This window comes from Paramormyrops kingsleyae, chromosome 5 (assembly GCF_048594095.1).
Source record: "Paramormyrops kingsleyae isolate MSU_618 chromosome 5, PKINGS_0.4, whole genome shotgun sequence".
Classification (NCBI taxonomy): domain Eukaryota; kingdom Metazoa; phylum Chordata; class Actinopteri; order Osteoglossiformes; family Mormyridae; genus Paramormyrops; species Paramormyrops kingsleyae.
In genome coordinates, this window is record NC_132801.1 from 4,423,474 (window position 1) to 4,439,109 (window position 15,636).

Below are 15,636 nucleotides of genomic sequence, written 5' to 3' on the forward strand. Positions count from 1 at the left end.
TTCAAATAAATATAAACAAGCTTTATTGAACAGCATGTATGTACAAATATTTTCTGGACATGCTATTGCCATTTGCTTAACTGCTTGTAAAGAATGTTAAAATAATATCTATAATATTCTCTGGAGACACATGAAACACAAGCCAAAGTCCCCAGAAAAGCTGCGATGCCCGGAGCTGAAGCCATTTTAGGAAGCGTCTCCTACGAATGTCGTCAGAGCGCTGGGCTGAGAAACCTTACGGGTCACACCTCAGCCAGTGAGATACGCTGCTTGAAGTCAGGTTTAATTGCACTCAGATAAACATATTTACTCAGCAATAAAGTCATATACATGTATAAAACATATTTACAGCGGTGACTTTTGATATAATGCTTATAGTCTATCTGACCCAATCATGGTTTATCAGAACGTGAGAAATGCCCAATCAGAAGGGACGGCATTTGGTTCACATGGTTGGGCTGGGAATCGCAGTTCACTAAAATGTGTCCCTGCATCACCGCCACAAATGTGGCCTTGCCGCAGTCGTGCCAGGCCACACAACGTCACTGAGGCATCCTGAGTTCATCACAAGGTGCCAGTGGGCGCACGTGTTGCGTGGTTTGACAGCGCCCCCTAGGACAGGTCCTCCTGTAGCGGTGGGGGACTGAGCTGCCCGCTGCCTGCAAAGTCGCTGCTCTCGGGTGACTGGCTGCGCAGCCAGGCCGACTGATGCCTCACGAGGAACCATTTATCAGAGCTGCACTGCAGGGGGAACGAGAAAGGGAGCGCACATGAGGAGGGGAAATGGGGTTTGTTTTCACAGCTGTATGCGGTCATTTGACTGTTTATCATAACATGGAGAAAGGACAGTAGTATATTGTACAAGTATTAGCATTACAATATTGATAACAATAAACTGATGGAGGAAGCGTTCACATTTCAATCGTCACGTGAACACTGTTTGTGTGCTACTTTCCGACCATAGTTCCAATCTTCACAATATGATAAAACTTTAAGGCAGGAAGTCTTACTATAACCAGCATGTTCTTCAGCCTCTCGATGGACTTGTTGTTGGCTCTCCTCTGGGACATGGACGACGTCAGTAGGATGCTGGGAAAGCCAGCAGAGATCCCTCAGCTCACACAGAGTCTTGCATACCTCCCCCCCCCCCAGTGTTCACCTCCCACAATAAACAAATGCTTGACCTATTAGACTTATGACATAGCAATCCCATAATGCTTTGCGAGCACCTTGCATGCCGTCTCAAGCTGGCATCTCCCAATCAGGATGAATGTGACCTGATATGTCCCTTCTCGTCTTTTACGCAGGATTAATCAGTAACTAACATGCAACTTTATTCTTTCATACATTAGTCTGGCATATGCAGTGATTGTAATGGGTCTCTGGAAACGCCCACCCCCTCTGCTGTATTTACCTGCCTGGGCCCAATTTATTGTCAATCTCCACTTACATCTCGGCCAGGATGAGCGACAGGGCGAAAGCCTCGGAGGACATAAAGTGGATGAGGTCGCGGGGGACTCTGGGCAGGCTGTCCACGCAGTCCGCCGTGACGTTAAACACCGTGCCCCTGTCCATGAACGCGCCGCATTTTGGGGAAGGAGGCAGCCTGTGCGAGGGGAGGGTGGGATGGAGGAGAAGCTCAGGGCTTCTGCCTGGAGGTGAGGAGGCGGGTGTGTGGCAGAATAGCTCCACCTACTTGTTGAGGGTGATGCCGAGAACCACGGTCGCCATCAGGAGCCCCAGGAGCAGGATGAAGTGGAAGAGGACAGAGGAGTTGGAGGCCCGGAAGACGCGGTGGGCGGGGTCACAGCACCGCCGCACGGCAAACTGGGTCAAGGCGGGCGGGCAAAAACAGAGAAGCTGACTGGACCATAAACACGTCCGCATGTCCCTCATTGAACAACTTACCCCCCCATTTGGTTGAGTCATGCCAGCCCTTTCTTTATTTGCTACCACACCCCCAGCTAACATGCCATACTATTGGGAAACGACACAAAAGCCAATAAGTGAATTTCAGGAAAGACAGAGAGACCGGCGGAGCAGAACCCTTCCAGATCTATGCTGGTGTCGCACCTTCTTGATATAGAAGACTAGGAACAGCTTGATGAGGGAGATGAATGGCAGCAGGGGGCAGTAGAAGACCCCCACCCAGGTGACGGTCTGGCTGTAAATGAGGTCCAGCACGTGGAAGGGGATCACAAACTTCTGCACGCCCATCACCTTCAGTAGGTTGTTATTTGGGAAATGCTCCCTCAGCAACCTGCAACAAAGCATGACTGTTTGTCTCCTATGGCTGTTTGTCCTCTTGTCCCCCCACCCTACACGTGTTCCAACAAACACGTGACAATAAAACTCATCGACAATTGAAACTTGAACCTCGAGGCGGAAGATCAGCTGACAACGCAGGAAAAAGCTGAACCTCCAGGAATTCAGTTTGCCAGGGGTGACTAATCGTCCTGCTTATCTTTGTTCTTATTACATCTGTTTCCTTATGGCTGTGGTAGATACACTATATAGCGAAAAATATGTGGACACCAGCTTGTACAACATCTCATTCCCAAACCAAGGCCATTAACGTAAAGTCGGTTGGCTCATTGTTGCCGTAAGAGCCTCTGCTCTTCTGGGACGGATTTCCATTAGAAGCTGAATCATTGCTGGTGGCATTTGGTTATTGATGTTGGGTGATCAGGCCCCTTTCTGTGAGCTCATGTGATTGACATCTTTGCAGCTGAACTTGCTCCCAGATGTTTCCACATCACAGTCACTTCACTTGCGGTTGACCAGGGCAGTGTTTCCCAACCTGGCCCTGGGGACCTGCAGATGTTCCGTGTTTTTTGTTCCCTCACAGTTTCCTGCCAGACTGTCCACCTTTTTTTTCTCCCAGGGAGTAAATTGGATTGGGATTGGGATTGGGAAACACTGCTCTGATTAATAATTCTTTAATGTGACCAGCACCGGTTGAAATGTAAGTAAACGTCCCTTCAAAAGGCTCACGGATTTCCTGGCACTAAGTGCGACAGTGGCTTTTAAAAGGCAGTTTTAAAGGATGTGACTCACTACACCTCACCTTGTCCTGTAACAGGCTGGAAGGTGACGGATGAAAGGGTGTACTCACGTTTTGGGGAACATCACGAAGAACGTGACAGTGAAGCAGGCCAGGAAGTCGAAAACCAGAAGTTTGTACATTTCCTGGCCAAACTGATTCTCCCAGCACTGGCGGTGAAAACAGAAAGAGTGATTCAGATGCTTTTATGTAGGAGTGCAGACCGCGTCCTGAGAACGGCTGATGGATGTTAGCGCTTCAGTACCTCATTATTGTTGGTCTGGAGAGTCATATAAAGAAAGAAGAGGAAGATCCCCAAACAGGCAAGCTTCAGGATGATGCTCCTTTAAAACCAGGAAAAGATAACAAGAAACACCGTTAAATACCATTAAACCGTGTCAACGACTTCATAACAGAGATGATGGTGGTACTCAAAATGCCTTAAAAAAGCCGTCGAATGACCCAAAAATATAATCTCCCAGACATCAGTGGTACCATATTGACAGTTTGGTGAATTAATAAATAGCTAAGCTACTGAACACAATCAGCCGTTAAACACACCCAGCAGAAACAAGTCATGTGACTTGAAGAAAGAGGAGGCTGAATGTGTTAGAGTTACAATAAGGTATTAGTTTGTTAGTGTTAAAATATAGTATTAGTGTGTTAGAATTAAAAGGACTCGCGCTGTCAGTGCCTCCTCACTGCAGAATACAGCATTAGAAGATAATCATCACCAACTTAGGCTGATGCTTGGGCTTTGAGCACAAGGTCAGCCTTTTATCTGGCACCCCTGGACCATTTTTTGGGGGAGTGGGGGGTTAAGGGCCCAACGGCAATGTGAGTATTCTGTTGAGCCCGGGATTCAACCCAACAACCTTCCGATCAGAGGTACAGAGGCCTGACCTGCTGAGCCCCCCCCCTCATTAGTAAACATGAAATGAATTTCCGGTACAGTTACAGTTATAAGGCTGCACAATGTCAGGAAATATGGTGGGGGGGGAGAGAAGCCCACAGGAAGGCATCGGGGCTCCACCCACCTGACCAGAGTGATGTTGACCTGGACGGTGAGAGAGTAGTCCTCGAATTTGGAGATGATCCGGAAAAGTTGCGGGAGCACAAAATTGACCAAGGTGATAGTGAAGGGGGGGAGGTACTGCTGGAGAAGCCTGAGGAACTCGTTCTCCTGGGCGACCGAGAGAGGGAGCGAGAGAATGAATGAGGGAGAGGAAGAGAGAGGGAGCCAGGGCAGCAGAAAGGGGGAAGATGGACGTCCACTTACAGGTAACTTGCCAGACTGGGAAAATGCGGTGGCTCTGTAGATGAGGTAGAAGGAGCCGCCCAGCAGAACCACGACCATGAAGTTGAGCAGGAGCCGTATGAAACAGAGCCAGAGCTTCTGCCGGCAGGTCCGCTGGGACACTCGCAGGTGGTACCGCTCCTCCTCCAGGTCCATCTGGCAGGGGGGGGGGGGGGGGGTCAGAGAGGGATAAAAGTAAGAGAGAGGGAGAAAGTGAGGGGGGGGGGGGGAGGAAGGAAGCGAGCGGGAGAGAAGCAGACAGCATCCGCTGTGCAGCCATTTACTGGAGAGCGGTAACTCTGCATGAAGCAGGCATCTCAGCCCCAAGGTACAGCAGGAGGACCTGACCTAGGGGGCGCTGTCACGCACCGCGGCACCAGCACCCTGCCCCGTGCACTCAGAGAAAAAGAGCAAAAAATATGCTAAATAAATAACAGACAAGTGTAGGTCTATGAAGAACACGAATGTGCCTGTGGGCGGTTTTCAACCATGCAAACCAATGAGATCAGGTGGTTTTCAACCATGCAAACCAATGAGAGCAGGTGGTTTTCAACCATGCAAACCAATGAGAGCAGGTGGTTTTCAACCATGCAAACCAATGAGAGCAGGTGGTTTTCAACCATGCAAACCAATGAGATCAGGTGGTTTTCAACCATGCAAACCAATGAGATCAGGTGGTTTTCAACCATGCAAACCAATGAGAGCAGGTGGTTTTCAACCCTTAGTACCTGATTCGCTACAAAAAAAAGTGGACAGTTGTCAATTGTTGTGCATCATTCGCTAAAAAGAAAAGAGGCTGGTTTTCTGTGTCTGGTTTTCAATCATTATACCTGATTTGCTAAAAAGAAAAGAGGCCAGTTTTCAATCATTGTACCTCATTTGCTAAAAAGTGGCCGGTTTTCGATCATTGTATGTATAATTGGTCCACTGAAACATTACTGGGGTAGCTCCTGTAATTATTGTCTTTTTTCCGGCTGAATAATCTGATGTGGAGCGAGGTGCAGACTTCGCAGACTTCGCAGACTTCGCAGACTTTGCAGACTTCGCAGACTTTGCTGTGTGCCGTGACCGTGAAGCGGTCATGACGAATCCGCACTAGCCGCTGTCTTCTTAGTGCGGCATCGCTTGGAAAGCTGTGAAAACTAAAAACTCCGACATATTTTGAAGATGCTGTGCATTTAGGGACACAGTCGTGTTTGTGACACTGTCACTCCTAAAACAGAAGTTTTTCTTTTCTTGTGCTGATCGTTCCGCAAACAGGAAGTGAGTCGTATTTCGCACTTGCAGACAGGACGTCAAAGAGCCTATTTGATAGCTGAAATCCGCCCACACTGTTTGTGTTATGTAAAGACCTTCTCGAAAATAGGAGTAACTTCTCTATTCTTTATTTTTCTTTTAAAAAAATATTTCATTATGGTGCTATTCACAATAAAAGAAGCCATACACATTACTATCCTATTGAATGGATTAATCCTTTATCTTTAAACAGTATAAAGGTCTGTCTTTGGTGTCACCTTGAGTTCATCCCTGATGACTCTCTGCTTCAAAGCGGCCGACGCCGGGTCCTGGATGCAGAAGTCCCAGCTACCGAAGACCTTGAAGCTCATGTTGAAGGAGAACCGAACTCCCAGCATCCACTTGTGCTTGTAACCATTGACAGTCCTATGGGGAAGGAGGCGGACATTAGGCTGAGGATTATGGGACTGCTGCTCAACTTGCACCCTCCGAATGTATTGGCTTTGCAGACGCTTCTATCCCAAGTGACATACAGCAGGGTCCCTGGAACATTGTGTTCATTGTTCTATTCAAGAGCACAACAGTGACACGGGGACCGAACCAGTGCCCTTCTGATGACGGGCACATTCTTAAATCATACCCTACAGGAACTGAGGTGGAAGTTCAATTAGAGTGGGTGGGGCCTAGTGGTATATTCACCAAAGACATACACCAAAGGTCACAGGGAGTTTATTTTCTGTCAGTCGCCCTGCAGCCTGACCTGCGGACCAACACAACCAGGCTGAGGATGAGCACAGAGGAGACCCCCAACAGGAAGAGCAGGGGCGTGTTCAGACACTGTCCCCAATGCAACACAGGCTTGTAGAAACGGTAGAAGACAGGAGAGTGTTCCAGGACGCCCTGCGGGAGACAGGAAGCCAGCACACGTTTCAGGAGGATTCTGGGTATTTTCTGCCACTGGATTGTGTGCACGTTTTTAGGAATCTAACGCAGGAGCACTAACTCACCGTGCCCAGGAGAAAGTGAAGTACAGAAACGTTCTTGAAACCTACAGAAGGCAGAGAACAATATTGTAATTTTCAAAAGGAAAAAATGCAAATAATAAAAAAAAAAACACTCTGAAAACCTATAGCTTGTCATGCAAATGTCAGGCAGCAGGTGGCATAGTGGCGTAGCAGTTAAGGGGCTGATCTTCCAGTCAAAGGTTCCAGGTTAAATTCTTCATTGTACTCATATGCCGTGTGCATCAATTAAAATATTTCAGGCAGGAACTGGCAGAAAAATCAAGCAGGATAAAGTATATAAACAGGCAGTAAAGAACTGAGTGGTGTGTGATTATAACATGACCATAAGGGTGTATTTGTGGTGGGGGGACTGGAGGCAAACGTACCTCCATGGTAATACAGTCTGTTGTCCACATCGAAGATGAATTCAGGGGCCTGTATCAGCCCCCCAGTCAGCAAGCAGCTGATCAGGTTAAGATAGACCAGGTATCGCAGGAAGGCAAAGTATACCTTCACACCTACACCAAACTTGCCTGTTGGGGAGGGCAATAAAGACCTTAAGATCCTATTCTGTCCCCATGTAATAAAGGACAATGATGTCAGCCATAACCAGCTCAGGTGCACCGCCCCCCCCCCCCCCACCACCTTCAATGCTGTGCAGGGTACGTCTCCACGGCTGCAGCCCTGACAGGAACTGCCACATCTGCTCCAGGCACCGCCTCCTCATGATGCTCTGGCTCCGCCTCCACGACTCCCAGCAGCCAATGGAGCGCCGCTGCAGGTGCCGACGTTCCCTGATTGACAGAGGGCACACTGGGAAACCGGCTCTGTAGGAATCTGCAGTCTTTTCGTCTGTCACGCACGCCAGAGTTTCGACGTTCACGACGTGTGCGGTTTGGCTCGAGATCTTGATAGATATGCAGGGCTCTGAATGTTGGCTCGCTATAGCTACAACACTACCATTGCTGTGAAGAGACACACGAGTTCACAGCACGTGAAAATCATCGGCATCGCGCAGAGATGTTTGTTTTAGTTATTCACCGAATGTCTGTAAAAACTAATAAACCAATACTGGTCCAAAGACACTAAACCCTGAATTCACAAAATCCCGTAAGTTTTTCGCCTTTAAATTAGAGCCAGGTGAAGCCGCAGGAGGCAGAGTGGCTGAAGATCTTTACTAGTAAATAGTAAATAGTGGCGTTATTGTGGTAGATAGACAGGCAAAGAAACAGATTAAAGGTCAGGGATCACTACAATTTCTGGGTTTTCTATTTCAGTTTGAAGGTTAAATTACATTAGACAAGATAAGACTGGACGGACGGACGGACGGACAGACAGATAGATAGATAGAATGACACAGGAAATAAGTGGTACATCCCCGGGATCAAACTAAACGGGCCCAAAAGAGCATAGCGATGCAGACGTCACTGCTCATCTCTGCTGATTACAGACCTTAGTCATTGTCATTTGTTTGTTCTTGCAAACTTTGACCGTGTGCCCTGTGTGGGCGAGCTGTCACCGCACCGCGCCACAGTGCATCCGCAGCTGCCAGGAAATGGGCTTAAGCAGATGCCTGATCTGCTGCCCGGGCGCCATAAATATCGGTGATATCTGCAGCATACGATGCAAAGCGGGGCGGCCAAAACGATGGTATCTTCACAGTGGGAATGAAGAAAGAGCAACTTTTGTATTGTCCTTCACATACTTATAGATGGTATATATACATATATATAAATACACACACACACACAGCACCCAGCACAAGGCAAATGTTTGACCAGAGAGTGAAGGCAAAGCGGCCACTGAGTGCTCAGCGTGTCTGTGGGACCTCCTTCAGGACGGCTGGTAAAGCATCCCAGGAGGCCGCCTCATGGAACTGGCTTAGAGGAGACAGCAGGGGCAGCCAGTCCCTGGGGCAGCTGGGGTTAAGGGCCCAATGGCGGGATCATTCTGATGACCACGGGATTTAAACTGCCAACCCACAGAGCACCCCCACCTCCCAAACAAATGACATTTTTTTGTTAAATACTTCTTAGGTTAGTGCATAATTCCATTACATGTTGTTTTATAGTTTTGATGTCTTTATAATTATTCTAAAACATAGAGAATAGTACAAATAAAGCTTTTTGTGGGTAGGTGTGTGCAAACCTTTGACTGGTACTGTATATATATAGAGAACAATGAACACAATGCATACAATGCAACAACATATTATTAGACGGTCGGTATAAATTACCATCAGCAAATGCTGGAAGATGGAATGGGGAAGATGGTGGCGCAGGAGATAGTGCTATTGTTTGGCAACTGGAAGGTTGCAGGTTCGAACCCCACTAACCCCATCAAAGTGTCCTTGAGCAAGACACTGAACCCCAAATTGCTCCTGGTGTGCAGGTTGGTGCCTTGTATAGCAGCCTCCACCATTGGTGTATGAATGTGTGTATGGATGGTGAATATGAGGCATAAATTGTAAAGCGCTTTGAGTACTCGTAGGAGTAGAAAAGCGCTATATAAATGCAGTCCATTTAACAAATACTGAATATCAGATTCTCTGTGACATGGATCATTTTGTGTGAATCAGGAATTCTTTACAGCAAAGATAAAAAGAGCTGCTGTTGACGTCCTACATGTGATAAGGTGGAGATGTTCCATAATCTGATTGATTGATGGTAGGGGGACCTTTCTGATTTTGGGTCTTAATGAAACCTCTTTAAATAGCACTGTAAGTCGGGGGATGTGCACCCTTCTGATGCTTCTGTCTTAATTGTGGTGATGTGTCCTCCTGGGTCGTCTGCACACCGGTGACACTGACACACAGGTAAAGGTGTCATCGAGACCACCCCCCCACCCCTACAAACCTGGTCTCCCTCTTCTCCTGCATCGTCAGGGGCAGATTTCTGAGAGGCACGTTGGGGTCCCTGTCTCTGCTCAGGCCCCAGACATAATCGTCGGCTCCCTGCCCCTGGGCTGACCCCCCCGGCCAGCCCTGTTGATGCTTGGACTGGCCCCCGGGCGGCTGGTCGCAGAACGGCTGCTGCATGTCGTCGCAGAACACCACAGTTAATTCGGAGGTGTCCATCTCTTCTGCAAGCATGGATGACAGTGTCAGTCTTTAAGGTACGAGTCTGTGTGCCCCCGCACTGCGCCTCCATCTGCACACACACAGGCACTGCGCCTCCATCTGCACACACACAGGCACTGCGCCTCCATCTGCACACACACAGACACTGCGCCTCCACCTGCACACGCACAGCGCCTCCACCTGCACACACACAGGCACTGCGCCTCCATCTGCACACACACAGACACTGCGCCTCCACCTGCACGCACACAGGCACTGCGCCTCCACCTGCACACGCACAGCGCCTCCACCTGCACACACACAGACACTGCACCTCCACCTGCACACGCACACACACAGCGCCTCCACCTGCACATGCACAGGCACTGCGCCTCCACCTGCACACACACAGCGCCTCCATCTGCACACACACAGGCACTGCGCCTCCACCTGCACACACACAGGCACTGCGCCTCCACCTGCACATGCACACACACAGCGCCTCCACCTGCACATGCACAGGCACTGCGCCTCCACCTGCACACACACAGCGCCTCCACCTGCACACGCACAGGCACTGCGCCTCCACCTGCACACACACAGGCACTGCGCCTCCATCTGCACACACACAGGCACTGCGCCTCCATCTGCACACACACAGACACTGCGCCTCCACCTGCACACACACAGCGCCTCCACCTGCACACACACAGGCACTGCGCCTCCATCTGCACACACACAGGCACTGCGCCTCCACCTGCACACACACAGCGCCTCCACCTGCACACACACAGCGCCTCCACCTGCACACACACAGGCACTGCGCCTCCATCTGCACACACACAGGCACTGCGCCTCCATCTGCACACACACAGACACTGCGCCTCCATCTGCCCACACACAGACACTGCGCCTCCATCTGCACACGCACAGCGCCTCCACCTGCACACACACAGGCACTGCGCCTCCATCTGCACACACACAGGCACTGCGCCTCCACCTGCACACACACAGCGCCTCCACCTGCACACACACAGCGCCTCCACCTGCACACACACAGGCACTGCGCCTCCATCTGCACACACACAGGCACTGCGCCTCCATCTGCACACACACAGACACTGCGCCTCCATCTGCCCACACACAGACACTGCGCCTCCATCTGCACACGCACAGCGCCTCCATCTGCACACGCACAGGCACTGCGCCTCCATCTGCACACACACAGACACTGCGCCTCCACCTGCACACACACAGACACTGCGCCTCCATCAAAAATGTCGGCTCATGTGACTTTTTTTTTTACTAGCCTGAGAGCTAGTATTCAGTACTTGTGCTATCTCAGTCTAAATTACTTGCCTCACGTGAGTGGGTGTGCTTAATTTCCAGCTTAATTGGCTACACCTGCACCTACCCCGGGGCACCTGGGGGCGATGTGCGGCTCAGTGGATTAGGCTGTAATGACTGAGATTGGAGGGTTGCTGGTTCAAATCCCACGTTTGGCAGACTGATTTCACCACAGAGCCATTGAACAAGGCTTTTAATCCCCAATTGCATCATGACCTGGCTGACCTCACTTCCTCAACCATACATCACTTTGTATAAAAGTTCCTGCTAAGGCCTTGGCTGTTCCTCCCACCAGAGCCCTCTGTGACATCGCTGCCCTCTGTGACATCGCTGCCTTCTGTGACATTGCTGCCATCTCTTGGAAACAGTACCTAATCAAAATTCCTCCAGTTGACATTGGCAGCTTTAAAACTTTCTCAAACTGGAGAAGAAGCTGTTTAACGTAAGAATGACCGCATTAACCGTCACTCCTTCCAGCTTCTGCATCATTCTGAGGTTCATGAGAAGTGAGATTATCTTCTTTCACCGAGTCCACGTGTGAAAGCCTGCGCTCACCCCCACAGTACCAACATCTCCCAGGGTCACTGAAATGACGGATTCGCCGTCGCTAACAAGAAAACATCCGCTGCGGGACGTACCCTGCGTTCACTTCCCCAAACCTCCCTCAGGTGCCCCCCAGGCACAGGGCGCAGGTTTGCAGTTTGACATGTGCTGCAAGAAGAGGGAACTGAAAACTGCACAATTTCACTGGTAGGAAACTGCATGCCCTGCCAGCTCACAGGAAGCAGAAGATGTTAAGTTTAGCTCGGAGATAAGATTACTGAGGTCGCACTGAGCCCGTCTCTGAGAAGCTAATCCTCACGCTCTTTCGATCGGACCCTCCGCAGGGACACTCACGTCCAGACCATACGCTGGGAGTCTGACACTCTGCTTCAGGACTTTCAGGTCCTAAGTGCACAAATTTGTTTAAGAGGCAGCAATCTATTTCGATTTCGTTTGATAAGTAGCTGCCCCACTGCTGGCTACAAGCACAGGCAAAAACAACTCCGTTTTGAAACAGCAGCCGAAATGCTTCGAAGTCTTTCTTTGTTACTCGTTCTATGCTATGACTCTTGTGTTGAAGCCTACCCCTAAAGTAACCCCCCCCCCCCCCCCCACCACAACATATGTAAGAATGCCTTCCCCCATCCCCCAGTGGGTGAAGGCATTGAAGGAAAGCCAGCAGCAATGTGTGTTATCACAGAGCACAGAGGAAGCAGGTAGGAAGCACAGAAGGGGCCCCTCCGGGTTGGCAGCGGAACCAGACGTGTATCGTTCTTTCACCTGACACGAGACGTAGGAAGTTGCTGGAGGGTTCCGTGCTGGCCATGTCCCTCCGAGCGAGCTGGACGCAGGGGGCCGAGGAAGGGAGAACAGAAGATCAGCCAGCTCTGATGAGAGGTGAGTGTCCCAGTCTGCTCGCCGCGCGCATCTGCTGATGGGCAAAAGGCAGAGTATGTGGGGGTCACATGACAGGAAGTAAGGAGGCAGAACAGAGGTCGCCTTCAGGCAGAAGACGCGACACCTGTTGCAAAGGACAAGGCTGTACGGAAGGACATACCCCTGTCCCGACTTCCAGACAAGAACGAACGACCCCCTACCTCTGCCAACAGGTGAAAATCAGCTGAAGGGGACAAAGTTTCGCTTCTGGGTTGAAGGATGTAGGCTGAGGGAAGACGGCGCATACATGTAAACGCTTGCGATTTCGGGAAGATGCACGTCACTTCTCTGAAAGAGACGCCTTGGGGTAGTTCTGTTGGTGGACCAGCCCATGATGCTGGGTGGAGAGATTTACATCTAACTGCAGAAAGGCCACTTAAGAGTGTTAACAATGATGGACATTGTGACACACAAAGCGATTCTGTGGTCTTCCCCTGCATTTCAGAGCTGGCTTTTGTCTCCTGTTTCCGCATCCCTGAACTTGCTGCTGAGCTGTTCTGACCCTGTGCTTTGTGACAATTGCTGATGCTGGTACTTGTGTAGGTTGAGGCTAAGGCACATGACGGGGGAGCGTGGGTGCGCACCGATGGCTTGGCTTGCAGTCTGTTTCGGTTTTACGTTTACGAGTCATAAACAGACCGGCGTGAAAATGCGTCGCCGCAAAGCTACGTCACGGTAAATAGCAACGAATAACTGTAACCTCGGCGCGAGGCATCGTTTATTCCATCATGGTCGCTAAAATAATAATTTTAAAAATCAACAGCAAATAATTCCAGTAATAAAAATTAAAACAGACTATGGTCATTGCAGATGCTTGGGTTTGATGTGCGTGCGATCAGTTTCATCTTCATTAACATTCAGCTGAAAAAGACTGAGCAGCATCGCGGCGATCGCGCATAAGCAGGTCCGGGTTCAGGCTGGTTAATCGCGAGCACCTGGCGTTTCGAAACGGCAAAGGAGAAGCAAATTGTGACGGAAAGAACAGTCACCGCTGGCAGAGCATCTGCAGTCTGACAGCGCCAGTCACGCCAGACTGCCGGAGTTGCGACATTACTTTGCTATAAGCTTTGCTTAGGCGCGGGGTAATTAGTCATTTTAAAGCGAAGTGGCCGCTTTGACGGGGTTAGGACATCCGATCAGACGGCGCGGCGGGGAGCTAGTCCCGAAACACCGAGAACACCGGGGGCCGGCAGGCCTGCACCTTCGTGGGAAGGCAGTTAGGAGGACCTGCGGACGGCCGGTACAGTGACAGCTGGCGGTTTGGAGCTTTACGTTTGTTCACGGGTGATTCTGTAACAGGTGGTGGGGTTTCTTAGGGTGAAGAAGCTCTGTCTTCATGGAGAGTGTGAATGCCAGTGGAATGAACTATTTATTATAAATATTATTTACAATAATAATTAGGGGTCTAAGTCGCGTGTTGATGTCCTGATTATTATTGCTATTGTTATTGTTTTAATAATATAATGTTGTTGTTAATTGCCTAGTTGACGTATATCTTTGTTGTAAATAGTTGCCATATATCCTAAAATGAAATTATACGTTGCCTTCATTGTGTGGGGATGGAAGGTAAATATTAGGTAAGAGTGAGGCATGAATGAAACGTGGGTCCTCCGTCATGCCGGATTGGGCGTGTTTGCCTGCTCCTGCTGGACGTCAGCTTCGTGCCGCGATTTGCGGCCTGTTTGCTTCGCGTTTGTCTTTAGTGTTGGACAGAAGGGAGGAAAGCAGGCGCCCCCCCGTGTCGGTATTTGCATAAGGGCTGGAGTGTGGAGGGCGCACGTCCTCAGAGGTGTGCTCAGGTACCCGGGAGTGTGAGGGGGGCTGAGGGGCAGCTCGGCATCATCATAACACAGAAGACTAAACGGATCTATTTACGAAAGCAGTGCTTCAACAAACCTGTCAACTGTCTGCTCACTTTTGTGAGAGCGTCACATCGGCCTTATATTGGCGACGTAGTATGTGCAGTATGTAAATATAACAACATCGAAAGAGCTTTAAGTCTAGATTATAGTAGATACCTATAACGAGACGGAAATGTTAATTGTGCCTTTACATTGTGTATTAGACTTAGGTTGCGTGCTTATAAGTTATTAAGCTTTTACACCTTTGATACAGATTTAATGAATTTATTGCTGACCAAAAACTCCTGGAAATGTTTTTATATTTAGGTTGTATAATTAAATTAATTTTTATGTAGCGCCTTTCACAACAGTCGCCCCAAGGCGCTTTACATGGGTGTGTTGTGGTGCATTCCTGCATCATTTGTAAAGCATAGTTCAAAAACAGGGATGAGGGAAGACAAAGAAATGAAAGAAAGCAAGCTACAGTACATGACAGCAAAGGACAGGAACGAAGGAGGAATAAAAAAATAAAAAGCAGCGCATGACGTAGATGTTGAAATTCGACTCAAATTCATTTCATTAATGAAATAATTCGTGCATCCAAATAATTGACCCCAAAAACTAAAATATGAACGTATTAAGTACTTTAATTGTATAAGCACGACGTGTATTTGCATAATGTGTATTCGAGATGTGATATGCTAAAATGAAGCTCCGATTGAGGTAACTGGGCCGCTGACTAAAGAATAGTAAAAGCAGTAGCCTATACTACTTTTGTGGTTAACACGGGGGATAAGCCCAAATTCGATTTCGGCCGTTTTCGCTTGCACAGCATATTTCACGTTGTCTTGTCTTTTCCATTTCACGAGGGAATATTCTCTAATAACATATATCACGCGAAACGTCTTTGAACAAAAAAGGTTGTTGAAACAATATATGCCCCTATGAATAGGGCTGTACCATTATCCAAAAAAGTACTTTTACAGGGGACCCGGTCCGCTTCATTATTGTGTGTAGGGGTGAAACCTTTGTGAAACGTCGCTAAGACTTTTCGAATGCTGTCGCTTATGCAAGTAAGCCCACCAAGCTTTCCGCCTTGTTCAAAATTAAATATCCAGGCGCTATTGATCTGGTCATGCTATAACCGCTCCCCCACGGGCCACAATGGTTTGTTCCCGTCGTTCAGCTTTCCGAACTCTAAGCCCCGGAGCAGAGTGGAGCGGAGCACCGTAGGTGGTCGGTGTGGGTGTCTCTCTTCGCGGACCGGGGTGAGTGGTTTTCTCGCCTGGGGATTTCGGAAACTCCTATAGAGTCAATACACCCTGATATTC

General features: G+C 49.1%; 2 protein-coding genes across 8 annotated transcripts in view; one reads left to right on the forward strand and one right to left on the reverse strand.

Annotated features, from left to right (window-relative positions):
- tmc8 (transmembrane channel-like 8) lies at window positions 1–12,447 on the reverse strand. The gene is made up of 16 exons (XM_023816959.2): window positions 12,309–12,447; window positions 9,436–9,661; window positions 7,226–7,374; window positions 6,967–7,113; window positions 6,584–6,624; window positions 6,337–6,476; window positions 5,855–6,002; window positions 4,323–4,496; window positions 4,081–4,226; window positions 3,309–3,387; window positions 3,116–3,213; window positions 2,074–2,260; window positions 1,697–1,827; window positions 1,451–1,606; window positions 1,011–1,089; window positions 1–741 (listed from the first exon to the last, which is right to left on the reverse strand). Exons 1-16 carry the CDS (start codon window positions 12,352–12,354, stop codon window positions 613–615), a joined length of 2,076 nt encoding a protein of 691 aa, XP_023672727.2. The 5' UTR covers window positions 12,355–12,447; the 3' UTR covers window positions 1–612.
- The window catches only part of tmc6b (transmembrane channel-like 6b), a 17,451-nt gene continuing 14,123 nt past the window's right edge, over window positions 12,309–15,636 (forward strand). Inside the window, exons 1-2 of one of the 7 annotated variants that reach the window (XM_072711928.1) lie at window positions 14,310–15,378; window positions 15,492–15,573. The gene's annotated coding sequence lies outside the window, so the exon portion shown is untranslated. Of the gene's footprint in view, window positions 12,426–12,487; window positions 12,638–13,047; window positions 13,140–13,558; window positions 13,723–14,309; window positions 15,574–15,636 lie in introns of those variants that run through there. The other 6 variants (XM_072711932.1, XM_072711929.1, XM_072711933.1 and 3 more) reach the window with 6 other exon arrangements.